Here is a 15,102-nt window from a genome sequence, read left to right on the forward strand (position 1 = left end):
CACAGTATTGGCCTCTTTTGCACAGAGTGTCAGAAGCTTTTTTCTTTTTTGTTTTGTATAAACTAGAGGTCCAGTTAGATTGAGCTCTGAATTTTTGGGCTCTGTTGGTCAATATTAACCAACATACTTTTTGTAGCATTAAATACAGGGATAAATTCCATATATTTCATCATTAAAAATATATTCATCTGCAGATATTAATCACACGTGATGTGTTCAGTGATAGGTTTTTTGTCTTTTTAAATCATCCTATCTTCCAGCTAGATCATCTAGCTGTTTCATTAGCTGCAAAATCATCTTTAACAGGAAATAGTATAGCCAAGTTTAATCACATCTTGTTTAGTGTTCTTGGAAAACCTTTACAGTTTTTTTTTCTTTCCACTCCTACACCAACCTGCATTTAGCACACATTGAGTTTTTGGATCAGGCTACTGATTACATTAATTTCAAATTAATTGTAATACTACCAAAATAATGGAATAATGTCTCTAATAACTTTTTCTTAAACTACTTACATAATTACTAGCTTTGATAACTTACTGGAATAAACTGACTGTTTTAATCTCAGTTGTGGGGAATTTGTGGCTGTAGCTTATGACAAAGCTGAAGTACTTTTTACTAACAGAATTTTGGGACATGTTTTCACTTTTATTTTTAGCACTATTGGAAGAAGAGAGAAAAGCATATCGAATGCAAGTTGAAGAGTCCAGCAAGCAAATAAATGTTCTGCAAGGTATGAAATAAATAATTTTTTTCTACCCCACTCTGTATGTCTTGGGGAAAAACATAGCTTTTACCAATTACGTGGATCATAAGCACTAATGAAGGAAGATGTTAACTGCATGTGTTTTAAATCTGATTTTTCATGCTCTTATGAAACCTTTCCCATTGATTCCTATGTCTCTAATCATAAATTAGAAAATGCAAAAGATGTAAGCTGTAACATAGTCCTTTTCTCCTTTCTCTCCTCAATTTTTCCTCAGCTTTAAATGATCCAAAGAGTCTAATTGTGGCTATTGTACCTTCTTAACAAACAGTCAGAATATTTAGTCTTTTTTGTACTATTCTGTCTCTTCATTTTACTGGTAAAACCCTCCTAAATAATTTTTAATCACTCCAGTTCTACATTCAACCTCAGTTTGCAGTAGAATTTCATAAAGAACAGGCAGTCTCTGAAGAAGAACCGCTGTCATCACGATCATGCTCTTTTCAGCCCAAAATAACTCTAGCAGGATGGAATCGTGTGATTTGCACATCTTCTGTATCACAAGTTAGAAGTTGCCGTTTCCAAGCTGGTGAAGTGCTATGTTGACAAGAAGAGTGTTTTTTGATGAGCAGTGGAGCTGACGGTTTGGTTTCCCATGGATTCGTTTTAGGAGGGTCTGAGGAGATAGATACATCTTTGTGGTTGTCACAGCTCCTCGTGATGCCCCAGTGTTTAAAAGCTCTATGCCTGCTCTTAGCTCTTTATCTTGTCGCATGGCTGTGTCATTGGGCAAGTGATAGCATGTCCTGCAGTTGGAGTTACATGCCCAGTATTTGTCAGCCTGTACGTGTGAGCTCATCGGTCAGGTGCTCTCTAGCCTTAAAATCAGTACAGGTTAATTAGAACTCTCCCTTAGAGCAAACCAGTAGTATGGACATATACTCAGCCATTGATTTTTATAAAACTTGTAGGAGCTTTATAGCAGGGGATCTTCATCAGCATTTCATATTTGATCGTTCATTCGACCCAAAAGCATTTGGAAGAGAGATTAGCGGACAGTCAGATGGACTGAAAACCTAAGTGTGTAAGCCTCATTTTCTTAGGAAATCAAGCCAAATTAGCTTGAACGAATTATTTTATGGGTGATAGTTTGCGGACTGTGCTACTTGTCACATGCCAGTTACACTTGAAGCTTATGTAATAGCTAATTTATGAATGTCAGCAAAGGATATTTGCTATTTCTTCCAAGAAAGAGGTGCTCACATAATATTCCTCTTCAGAACAAGAGGAATAACTTAATTTTGAATCTTGTACTGCTAATGTGCAGAAAACTCCAAATAAAGAATTTTGTAGCAAAGGTTAGAAGTCAGGATATTTGGTGGTTATGTCTATACAGGAGGAAAAAAATGTACATCTTTTCTTCCCCCCGCCCCCCCCCCCCAAAAAAAAAAAAAAGAAAAAGAACCAAAGTACAAACTTGACAGAGCCACACTAACTGCGAGGTAGCCCTTGTCAGTTCTGTACTATTTTGTCTCCTCAACCCTTCCCACATGAGGTCTTACTAATGGTTCCTCCTCTCTCCATTGCAGTTTAAAACAGTCTGATGTAGTGTGTGTGCTGTTTCCCAAACTTTCAGGGTGAGACACATCTCAGATTGGGAAAAGCTGTGTTAATGTCAGCATTCTCTCTTGGCAGCCTCTGGGAACTAGGGGGGGCGGGGGGGGACCCCTTGTATCTTCATGCAGTAACATTTCTTGGACTATTTCCATGGAATCAACATTTTCTGCCAGCCGGTACCTCCATGGTTTATGTATTTGACACAGAGAAGAGAATGCCACAAAAATAATTGAGATTCTGCTTCTACGTGTGGAGCTCCCTTTAGATGAAGAGCTAGATGGAACGAGGAAATTCTTGTAGCTCAAGTAACTAGTCATTACTTTTAAAAAGTAAAGCATTCAGTTTAGATGAGGTAATGGCTTATTAAATAAGAGATGTAATGGAAGTTTTCTTTCTGATTGCCCTTTGAAATAATATCCAGTGCTTCAGAAACCATTCCAATATTCTTGGTAGTAATTTTTTTGTGTAAGTTATTCCTACAACTCCACCAAACTTGAGAAATGTTTGGGTTTTTTTTTTGTTTTTTTGGTTTTTTTTTGATTTTCAATCCTGTCATGCTTATATGCATGCCTGAGGATTTAAAGGGAGTGTTGCTCATCAACAATGCAGACAGAAGAAAATGCAAATTTCTTTGAAATACTGTCATTACTGAGAAGCAGGAACTTAGTGTGGCTTGATAAAGAGAAAAAAAATCAAGAAGATAAGGTATAAAAAAGTCGCTGCTTGGTTCTTTAATAGGCACTTGCAGTGTTAGCAAATCTTAATTCTTGGTGTTCTAGAAACATGTTTCCTACCATAATGGTTTGGTAGGTTCAAGGCTTCTAATATCATAATACATGGGAAAAGGTGATCGTTAGTATTCTGCTGTATCCCTCAGGTTGTTCTCACCTACTACCTTATTTGCTATTCTGTTAGTATAATCCTGTAAAAAGCGTTTCCAAGCAAATGAGATTGTAGTAAGCTTCATGTTGCTCGCATACGTTTAAGTATGCATCATGTTGTAAATGTCTTTGTTATGGAACAAATAAGCTGTTTCTTCATATATGGACATCCTAAAAAAAAATTCACTTAGGATTTATAATAACTCTTATTTAAACAAGTTATTGTGAGAGTACAATGTGTAAAACTACAATATATATTGCTATTGCCTATTTTCCATGCTGTATTTTTCTCCAGAGTTTAAAGCAGGGTTATTCCATAGGTTCGTTAGTTCATCTGATGAGCTAAATGTGCTGTGGGAGCCTGCTGGAAAAAAAAGTTGCTTTTTTCTTTACTGTACATCTACCAACAACTTGGAGAGTTTCTGTATTGCACCTGACACAGTGTATGACACTACTTAAAAACATCAAGTATCATGAATAGTTGTCATGGAAGTGGAAATCTCTCTTGAGTAGTTCTTAACCTGAATCAGTTCACAGCACAGCTCACATTTTTCTTCTGATCTTCAGTAATGGATTGAGAGAACAAAAATAAATGCAAGAAATCTATGACGATTACTTAGACTTGGTTATCATCCCTGTGCTTTCCATTGCTTTTGTTTGCCCCTTCATTCAGAGAGGAAAACATGCAACTTTAAATGTGTAGTTCTAACCTTCTAGGGTAACTTATATGAGGGCTCCAATTGATGTTAAGAATAAACTTTGCTTTTTTTCTAAGAACAAGTCTTCATTAATTTAGTAATTGCTTTTTTCCATGTTGAAAAGCAATGAAATACAAGTGTACTCTGAATGATCTGTCTTTTTTAAAAAGCAAATGGGGGAAAAAAGGCAATTTAAACAGTTTGCTTCTATCAGTCATGATTTTAACTCTACTTTAGTTCTACTTAGTTTTATACTTTCCATCCCTGTCTGTATTTCTTTGCAACTTTTGGCAAAGGATTCTGTTAGCCTGTGTTGCTTATGAAAAAAAGTCTCTCTCAGAGCAGAGATGTGTTTAATAATGGAACACTTTTGAATGGGAATAACTTACAAAGTTTGCTTCATGCAGCTGAGAAATGCAAAATAACAGATAATGCATTTAAAATGTTATAGTCAGTTATGAACATTAAAGGACTTCTTACAGTTCAGTAGTTTAGGTGCAGCTCTCTTTTTCTTCAATTCAAAATTCACCTGAGCTTTAAGAAAAAAAACTTCTTCCCAAAGAAGCAAAATAATTTTTATTTGCTTTTCTACATGTTTGGGGAATGCAGTAGAAACTGGATGCTGTGCCTTGAATATTTATCAATGTCACAAGTTAACTTTAACTGCTGAACAGGCAACTATTTCCAGTGTAGCTTTGCAAATCTGTTTGGCTTGTCATGGAAATTTTCCTGTTTTCTCTTGTCCTCCTCCCTGCAATCTCCTAGTTCTATAAAACTTGTTTTGCTTACAATGAAGTTGGATCTGAATCTTGGTTTCAAATTTCTGGAGAGTTTTGTTAATAATCACACATGGCACAACCCTCTCTTTTAAAGTGGGGTGGGGGGAGAGGGACTTTGTCCAACCCAAATTCTGGTTTCTTTTCACTCTCTGTAATATTATGCTGTGTAATACATTACCCTACATACAGTTTTTTGCCTTCTTAAGGGTGGAGCACTTGACAAGATCAGTCTTTTTGAATCGCATTAGGATTCTTTAGTGCCATTAAACATCAGTGAGTTGAGAAAAGGAGTCATCTCTTTTTAGTATTTCTGTAAGTACAATTTACTTAACAACAACAGCAACAACAAATCTCAACTTTAACATTTATTTTCCAGCTCAGCTGCGAAGGTTACAAGAAGATATTGAGAATCTTCGTGAGGAAAAGGAGAATGAAATTTCAAGCACTCGAAATCAATTAATTGATGCTCAAAATGAGATTGTGCTTCTTCAACAAGCAGCGGAAAAGACAGCATCAGAACGAGATACTGATATTTCTGCTTTGCAAGAGGAGCTGCAGAAAGTGCGAGCGGAACTTGAGCGGTGGCGGAAAGATGCTTCAGATTATGAAAAAGAAATTGTCAGTCTGCAAGCCAGTTTTCAGCTCAGATGCCAGCAGTGTGAGGATCAGCAGAAGGAAGAAGCTACTCGTTTAAAAGGTAAAAGGAATGTCATGGACCAGTGCTAATAGTAACATCCTTATCAATCTGAGTGTCAAATATTCAAATCAATTTTTGTGTTTATGTATATACAAAAATCAAGGCTTGTAGTGTTGTGAAAACCTTTTTGTATTTTTTTTTAAATAGACATTTTCAGTTATGCCTCAATTACCTAGTTACCTTGTGCTATCCAAAGTAGGCCAAGTATAATGCCATTTTGAAAAAGATGGAAAACTTGCCATGTTATAAGGATTAATACTGCCATAGGTTTCCAAATGGGCTTGCAGAATTTCTGAATCATTTAATCTTGTAAATCAATAGCTGCTTTTAGTTTTTATAGCAAAGCTACATTTGAGACAAATAACTGTGTCTTGTGGCTTACTGTGTTCAACAGCTTTCTCTCTACTTTTCAGAATTTATAGTCTCTTTTTATATTTAATTAATTTTAGAATTAAAGCTTTATTCTGTAAATGTGATGTAGAGATATACAAACATCTTGCGCTGAGCCAGTGTAGGTCTTCTGGGCTCATTCATTTGGACTTCACCTTACCTGCAATGCACCTATGTCACATGAGGTCTGATTGAGAGCCACTACTCCAGGCCTTACAGCATCATGTCTTGGAGAATCTGCTGCTTTCAGTCTAGTTTGTTTTGCTAGTTCAACAACTTAATCCTACTTTTCTTTTCTGTTTTTTCTTTAATCATATTTCAGCTATGAAGATGGTGGCATGCCTATTAGGTAATAGAGTTCAAAAGCTCATGCTGAAACTTCGTATATGCCAGGAGAAGCTGGCATATATAAAATATGCTTAGAATTCTCAATCAGTTAATCTTCATGAAGACACGTAACTTTTTTATTAAATTGATTTTACTGGTGACTGATTTATTTCAAAGGTCTGATTTTTAAAACGCTGTTGCTTTAAATGTTCTATTTGTTTTAGCAGATGCATGGTATCGAGTGATTCTCATTGTTCTTTATTTTCAAGTCTGCTGGGACAAGAATTTCTTCAAATATACTTTTTCACCACTGTTTGTAAAATCCTGGAATAGACCTGTAAACAGTCTTTTCTACTGCTTTGTGTTAGAAGAGGCTCATCTTAAGAGTCACTAGCTTGTTTAATGTCTCACAAACTATTCATAATGGTGAAACACAATCTGGTACATGATTTATAGCTGCTTGTGACAGAAGGCATGTGACATGATTATAATAGAGCATATTTGACTGATATTAGCTTTTCTTCCATTCGTTCCCTGGTGACACTTCAAGCATTCATAAATTTATTGTACTGTATTCAATTTGAATATATTCATTTCAGGTGAACTTGAAAAGTTGAAGGAGGAGTGGAGCGCTCTGGAAGCAGAGTGTGTTACACTAAAGAAGGAAAATACTTTGCTTGCATCTGAACTTCAGCGACAAGAGAAGGAGCTTTCTAGGTAAGTGCAGAGTGGATTTCTGAAGAAAGTTATCATAGTAGCTTAAGAGTTTCTTCCTGCCCCCACCCTTCTCTCCTCTAGTAAAGGTATTACAAGTCTGATGATATCTGGAGTAAGTGCATTGAATGAAATTTCATGTACATCATAGTTTTGGTCAAAACACATTTTCATTTTAAATGCACATTTTTCTTTGTTTTGAAAATGCTTCTGTATAACAGAACATGTTCCATGTTCATAAGATATCCTGATTTATTTTGCCCCCTTTAAAAATAAGGACTTGACGTGTGCATTGTGGGAGCACTGAGACTTAACAGTTATCCTTCTGCTTAAAAGATAATATACCATGTAGAGAATTTTAAGTTAGGAATTCTCAATGTTCAGTGTTTGAAAATGATTCTTAGTATAGTGTGCCTTGGAAGCCTGTTATTACATTACATTACAAGTGATAATGATGGGCAGAAGTAGTATTCTTTATGATGTTTCACTTAATAGAGAAGTATAAATCTCTCTTTTTTTTTTTCATTGCAAGTGCTATAGTATCTTTTTGAGAGGGATTTTAGAGTGCAGGAGTATTTGTATTTTACTATACTGCTTCTGCTCTTTGAGCCCTTTATATTGCTAAAGGGTATCTAAAACTGCCTAGAAGTAACTTCCGTTTTTCATTCCTTCATTTATCATTATTCCATTGTTTTTCAGTTTCAGATATGTGAATTTAGTTCCCAAAGTAAATGATATAGGGAGAGCACTTGGTTTTCTTCTAGATCTGAATTTTGCCAGCATGCTTACACATACACACACGTGTGTGTATATATCTCTCCTTTAGTCTTGCACAGGCCTAAATTAAAGCTACTTGGTTATTACACTGAAGGTACTCTAAATTGCTTAATTCAGAGCTTTCCGTGACTATTGTGCAATATTATTTAATTGCACTAAACTCTTTGAGAATATACTAGCTTATGTAACTGGAATAAGCAAGTAAAGGTATGTATGTATAAGTGAAATACTTATTAATAACAATCTGGGACAATCTTTTTCTAGTTATAAGTTTGTTTCAAAATGCTTTGGGTAAAATAATCTTCCACTAATAAGTAATTAGTGAATAATAAAATAAGAAAAAATAATAAATTACATATATAAAGTATATTTTATCCATTATAATTGTATTAAATATATAATAATGTCTACCTGTGTTTAGAAAATGAAGTCTATAGCTAGACTTTTGTGCCAGTACTTTGTATTGGGAGACTATGATGCTTTGTACTTTGATTGCTCTAAACTGATAATTCCATACTAAATAAAAATAACACATGAAGGTTTGAGGATGAAAACTGTTTTAAAATGTTTTGCTTGTTTAAATTTAACATGAGGAAACAAAACATGAGGAATCAAATGGATATTGTTTTGCAGCTCTCAGAAACAGAGTTTAGCGCTGACCAGCGATATAAGTGTTCTTGAAATGTCTCGAAAAGAACTTGAAAATCAGATGGGATCTTTGAGAGAAAAACATCAGCGGGATGCAGCTAGTCTAAAAAGCCAACTCAGTGAAGCTGAAAATCAAGCAAAGGATGTTCAGAAAGAGGTAACGCTTATTTCTATTTTGAGGGGATACTCTTCCTAGTGACTTTGACTTTTAAGCTATTTACGTTGAAATGAAAGAAGAAAATTCAAAGTCTTTAAAATTTTTTGATGCTTTGATTACAAGCACTTTTATGTTAGGGAAGACTTCAAATAAAATGAGTTGTCTGTGTTTGGAAACCTTAGAAAGTTTCCTTTCATACACTGCCTTAGTGCACTTACTTTTAAACTGTTCAGGCAACTTAAACCATATTCAGATGGCATGTAAACCACAGTCGTCTTGATCATGGTGGTATAGATTCTCATTAACCATTATGGATCAAAATTAGTTCTTTTCAGTCAGTATGGTCTTCCTCATTAGATTTAAGCTATTTTATTTGACGGTGGAATGCATGTCCTTTACAAAGGTGAGTCTCCTCTTGTTTTACTGGGTCACTAGGCTTCTGAAGATGATTAGCAAGGGCATGAGGACCAGGTAGTGTTTTGAGCATATTCTTCATCTGCCTAACCTCTAAAGATCATATGTGTAAGTTCATAGTCTCCAACAGTTACTTTCACTCATGAGCATTTTTAGTGAAGTTTTTACCAGTCACTGCTTTACTTCCTGTCTTTTGCAGTCCTTTTCCTTGCTTTATCATAATTCATAATGACACATTCTTTATCATTTCCCTAATTTGAAAATCCCAGTCTTGTTAATGTATGTATATATCTGTAAAGATGCCTACTCTTTTAAGTTTGCGGTTAGTGCCAGTACCGAAGGTTATTAGTTTTGTCCCTGCTAATCCCTGTCATGAGGACTACTGGAAAACTGTGATCTATGGAAAAAAATTGAATGCAAGTATTCTGAATAAGGTGAAGCTGTCCATAATGCAGAAACATGAGATGCATTGACCCAGCATTGTTTGTGCTCGACCCGCACTAGGAGTACAGCGTAATAATAATAAGACATAACACTTTTGTCTGTCTTACTCTTATCTGTTTAGGTTTTCTTTGTAGGAAGAGGATTTGCTTCTTACAGAATGTTACTTTTGCACCTGGTTGGTTGCTCTAGGCATTTAGGCTACAGCCTAGGTATAAGACCACTATATAAATATAAAAGGCACCTTGTTTCCCTGTATCTTGTCTTGTCTTTACAGTTCTTTCCATGGTTCTTTGCTATTTAGTAATGAGGGATTGTTTGGTATTAGAGGGGTGAATTCAGGCTTTGCATTTACTTAGTATTTCCTTATTCTAGAAATCATTCCTAGAGTTGATTAACCAGGCATTAGCCATCTATGTTCTGAGGTTAGCATAGAAGATGTTTTAACTGTGAACTCTTTGGATTACAACTTAATGCACTATTGTCCATCCTTATTATTGATAGGTATCATGTTACTGTATTGTGCCCGGTACAGCACATAAATTGTTCACTCTCGGAAAGACTCTCAGTACAATTGAGTATGAGAAAGCTTTCTGGAAAACTGTGTAGTACTCTATGCAGTGAATTTTTTTTCAAGGCATATATAAATGACAATCTGCTAAAAATGTTGTTTATTTTTAGAACGTCCCAGGCAAAAAGAAACGTAATCTTTGCAATTTAATGATTTGCTGACTTTGAATATATTGCAAAGAAGGTCCTGTTAAATCAAAATTTGTATGGGAAATATGCAAAAGATATCTCTCGAAGTATTATAAAAAGTGGGTTTATTTACCAGGAGAAATACCTGTGAGCTCGTTCTGAACCATTGCCCCTGCATGTTCTCAGTGGCATACTGTGATGGCCGGATGGTGCATGTGTCTGAAGTGGAAGAGTTCTGAAGCTGTGGCCATACAAAATGTCTGAAACCTAATGTAAAAATTGATATTGTTAATCTGTGTTTTGAGGTTAAATTTGTTTGTAGAATTCTGTCTACTTGTGAATTTTTGTTAATTATGGTGACCTCTAATCTTTCTAAAGCATGATGTAATGTTGCTTTACTGTTAATTGCTTCCTGCTAGTCAAAAGTAGGCCCCTGTCCAGGGGTAGGGAAAATCATTCAGTCTCAAAAATGAAATTTATTATAGTTCTTTGTATTATGCTAGATAAATATAAAAGTTTTCTTAGTCTTTCTTATCCAAAAAAGCATACAATTAATTCTAGCCCTTCAAAGGCAGAGGACAAAATCTTTGTTTCTTTTCAAAGAAAATCTAAACTGTTCTAGAGCAAATCACTTCTTCTTGCTGTGGTTTTCTTTTTTTTCCTTTCCCTTTTTCTGGAGATGAGATGGTCTTAGTTGCACTCCAAAAGACTTTTCTTCCCTACATTTTGTATAGAGAGAATGAACTGATCCAAGTAGGCATATGACAGGAAAGGAAGATGTACGCTAAGCAAGTGTAAGCGTGCACTGGGTGTCCCAGGGGTCTGCAGACTGTTTTCTCTTTGCCTTTAGTATGAAAGGACACAGACTGTGCTCTCAGAGCTGAAGGCGAAGTTTGAGATGGCTGAACAAGAAAAGCAGTCAATCACAGATGAGCTCAAACAGTGTAAAGAAAACCTGAAGCTGCTACAAGAAAAAGGAAATAACGTAAGTTTGCACAAAGTATGTGGGGAAGTCTGGTTATGACACTGGCAATTCTCCTGCTGATTGGGAGAACATCTGAGTGTTGTATAGTAAAGGACAGACTTTCAAAAGGGCTATGTACCGTATTGTATGCACAGTTGCATTCTAGTACTACAAGTGCAAATTTGCAGGTCATTACACTGTTATAATTGTACATGCAAGTTAGATTTACAGCTACATAACAGTTTTGTGGCCCTAGATACCTGTTCTCTTGAAAAATCTGGCTTAATTCCTAACGGACCAGAACTAGGCAAAACATTTTAATTTGAGTGATACATAGGCAAAAGCTGAGAGACCTGCATCCAAATGAATTAAGCAACCTTCTTCAAGATGCTTTTCTTTTATTAGTGACCGTTACAACATACATTACTTCTTGACTCTTGCTCCTGCCTCTTAATGGTGATCATCCCTTAGGGGCTTATGATTTACACGGTGCAATTGAACTATCCTTTCTACTCACTAACGCAAGTGTGTTTCTGTTGCAATTAACTTGAGAGGTTGTATCATTAGAACTGAGGTTACAGCTGGGACAACTTTTGCATACTGAAACTTCTGAAATCCTCCAAATGTTAACAGATTGTGGCAGACACATAGTGAGATAATCCTAGCCTTTTTGGACACCTTACTTTCCTAGGACGGCTGTTTTAACGGTCTTCCTGTACTGCCCTCATGATCAGTGGAGAGAAAACAACTCCCATAGTGGACAGTGCAAAATAGGAGGACAAAAGTGCTTCGTAATAGCCTTTTAGAGAAGTGTTTCTCTCTCTCTCTCTCTCTCTCTCTCTCTCTGACTACAGATAGAGCTTACAGGTACCACTCTCTAAACTTAGCTGGCTACTAGATGCCTGAAGTTAGTATGAATGTTCTTGCCATAGCCCAGTTAATGTAAGCCTCTAACATAGTAGAGCTAAGAAGAGTGTGAAGAATTCAAACCAATTCCTACTTTTTACAGCCATGTATTCAGGAACTGGAAGATGATACTCTCTTGGAACCTGCTTCCTGCTTAGGATTCTTCTGCAATAGTAATAGCCCAGATAATATTGACTTGCAAAAGTAGGAAGAAGCTTTAATTAAAAAAAAAATGCTATAATAGAAGAGATCACACTGAAAAAATGCATGTGAATATGAGATTCTCTGCTCTGTTAAAATATTAATCTCGGGATTAGGATGATGAGTGAAAAGGGGGGATAGTAGCAGGAAGAAATGAATGGAGTTGGAGCACCTGATGAAAGTGAAGCTTGCAAGGATGTAAGGGGATCCTTAGTAAGAATTTGAGGTGAGTATTCAAACAAAATAAGGAACCATAACAATTGCCAAAATCAGCTTACAGAGAAAGGAGCTAGTTGCAACAATTGGGAAGCCTGGGGTTCAGGATATGATGAAAAGCATCCAACTATATAAAGAATTATAGGACAAGCTTGCTATTAAAGCAAGTGTTAGTTGCAATCAGTAATGTAAAATATATTTATCTTGTGGATTATTGTAAAAATCATAGATGTTGGGCTGAGTTCCAAGGTCAAATTTTTCAAGTGTCATTGTCCCCCTATGCTGGAATCATTATCTGTTACTTGATTTCTGAGGACAGTGTCCCATAGGAAGTCAGTCCCCACTGTGGGATTTGTTCCTTTCTGGGGCCTGCCTGAGTTTGCGTATCTTTATGTCCTTGTAGGATATCCTTATATCCTTAAAGGACACATGTTTTTGAAGAACCTCATTAACTGCTTCTCAGCTGGGAGGAGATTTGTTATATATTGATAAATTCATGAGGGAGGAATTTTAATTGTTTGGAGGCAATTTCATTTAATGCAGTGGATATTTATAATTTGTTTCATTTGCCAAGATGCCACAGGCTTGAATGTGTATAATTAAAAAAAAAAAAAAAAATCTGTATGATTGTTCTGTGAATTAATAAACGCTAGAAAAGAGAGGGCTTCTTTGCTCCATTTGGAATATCATTTTAAATATTCACAAGTTTTTATACTTTTCCTTTTGGGAGGATAAAGTTTTACTTTCAAAAAAGCAGTGTTGTGTCCTAAAACTCTTAGCAGTATGGTGTACTACTTGTGCTTGCATGTTTGTAGTCAGTGGTTATTTCCTGACACTGTATATGATGGATTTGTTTGTGAATGGTTTGAGAACGTTAGCTGCTCTGATTGACCTAAACTTTTGGCACTTTTTTGAACACCGCTGATTGTTTCTATCAACATGCTTTCTGTGGGAAGATGGCACTCTAATTTGTAGCACCAATGACAAAAAATACTGCATGAAAATGACTTGGTTGCACATGATTTGTCTATTAAATATATATGCCTTGATTAAAATAAATTTGAATTATTATAAAGTCAAGAATTGAATGGCAGAGATCAGAATATTCTAAGCTTCCTGTATTTTGAACCATATTTGAGGTTCTGTGATTAAATGACTTCTACAAATTCATAACAATGAAATTTGATTTATGAATTGCAAAATAATGCTTAAAGTCTTCAAACATAAACTTAGTATTTGTTTAGTTGACTGTACAAAATCAAAGTGGCTTCAGCACAAAAAAAGTTCTAAAAAAACAAAAACCAAAACCACCCAACTAGCATGGTTTGAACTTAACCTCTGTGTGTCTGTGTGTGTGTGCACAACTATATCAGCTAAGATGCAGAGAAAGCAGATGTTTTCCAAGGGCAACTTAGAAACAAATGAGGTCCCTTTTTGCTTTTAATTTATTGTATTAAGAGTAGAGGTTATCCATCCAGAATGTGAAGTAATTTACAGTCAGCTGAAAGCAACTGAGAAAACGTGTAACGGTTCTCACGAGGCCGTAAGCTAAATGAGCTGCAATCTTGCTAGCTGGTAGTTTGGCCCAGCTACAGCATTTAACTGACTTTTAGACCTGCACTTTGTCACAAGGCTGACCTGCTGGAGATGCTGATTTTTGTGGTGTCTCTAATACGAATATACTTCCCTGCTTTACAATAGTTTAGTGTTGATTGTACAGTCATTTCATAATCACACAGAAATGTGTGATGTACTGGATTTGCCTGCTGCCATAGTTGTTAATTCATTAATTGAGGGAAAAGATTGTTTTTTTTCCTGGAGGCTGGTGATGGAAAATGGGAAAAGGCTAAATTGCATAGAATGAAGAAGCGGATAAAAAATTCGATACCTGGTATGAGTTTTACTGCCTTAAGAGAAATCCAGATGGGATTTCCTGTCACTTGCATAGAAAACTAAAAGCAATATATAAATAAGATACAGGCAAATCAATTTAAGCCTCATATTGCTCTTAAGTGCTAAATTCCAAGTTGTGACAAGAGGTTTCTTTGAGTATTTTCTGCTTACTTCCCTTTATTTTTGAACATCCCTGTTCATTTGACTAGAATGGTGTACTAACTTTGTATACCAGAGTAGATCATGCTGTATTGTGTTAGATGTCTTTAATACATTTCAATTAAAACAAAACTCACTCTGACTTATTTTCCCCTCTCTAAATCATCTTTACGTGATTGATTTATAGCACAAAGTGATTTTTAATATCCCTTCCCTTCTTTAGCCTTCCATATTACAACCCGTCCCAGCCGTATTCATCGGCCTAATCCTGGCTTTCCTGTATTGGTGTTACGGCCCATTGTGGTAGCGAAAGGTACAAGCACTACTGTTCAGTCAATGTATGTTTGTCCCTCTCACCTGTTTGTGCCATTTCTGTATAAAATAGTGCATGGTGAAATGCTCACAGGTATCTATCTACCTGAAGCAAACCCTTCATTTAATATGCCATTCTGTTGATACTGATGAGCTGCACAATCAACTAATCATTTAACATCTGTGTGACTTCTTTAACAATGAATTAATCTCATTCTAACCGGTTCTGAATGTGCCTCTTCTAACTTGGTCTCAGCTTGTCTTTAGCAAATGGGCTAAATTTTGCACAGTGCTGCGATGCTAGGGCCTGAATGAAAATTTAATTGCTTAATTAACGATGGAAAATGAAGAGTTTGCCTCTAAATAATAATAATAAAAATCAACAAGCTTTGGTTCTTAATCATGGACTAAGAATTTCCTCTCTGGCTTTAAATACTTTTTCATTTTTCTCACTATTGCTGTGAAGAAGATGGAAAAAAGACAACATGAGAAATAGGTGGTTGGTT

The 15,102-nt window shown here is 35.8% G+C and overlaps 1 protein-coding gene across 24 annotated transcripts in view; it reads left to right on the forward strand.

Annotated features, from left to right (window-relative positions):
- Positions 1 to 15,102, forward strand: part of SLMAP (sarcolemma associated protein) — a 105,159-nt gene that overhangs the window by 75,630 nt on the left and 14,427 nt on the right. For 8 of the 24 annotated variants that reach the window (XM_064518937.1, XM_064518950.1, XM_064518944.1 and 5 more), the window contains 6 exons: positions 659 to 733; positions 5,058 to 5,378; positions 6,695 to 6,812; positions 8,220 to 8,391; positions 10,796 to 10,930; positions 14,508 to 14,597. In XM_064518937.1, the coding sequence (XP_064375007.1) occupies positions 659 to 733; positions 5,058 to 5,378; positions 6,695 to 6,812; positions 8,220 to 8,391; positions 10,796 to 10,930; positions 14,508 to 14,591 (905 nt within the window). In that variant the 3' untranslated portion in view covers positions 14,592 to 14,597. Of the gene's footprint in view, positions 1 to 658; positions 734 to 5,057; positions 5,379 to 6,694; positions 6,813 to 8,219; positions 8,392 to 10,795; positions 10,931 to 11,918; positions 14,598 to 15,102 lie in introns of those variants that run through there. The other 16 variants (XM_064518935.1, XM_064518949.1, XM_064518942.1 and 13 more) reach the window with 4 other exon arrangements.

The sequence above is a fragment of the Dromaius novaehollandiae genome, chromosome 12, assembly GCF_036370855.1.
Source record: "Dromaius novaehollandiae isolate bDroNov1 chromosome 12, bDroNov1.hap1, whole genome shotgun sequence".
Lineage (NCBI taxonomy): Eukaryota > Metazoa > Chordata > Aves > Casuariiformes > Dromaiidae > Dromaius > Dromaius novaehollandiae.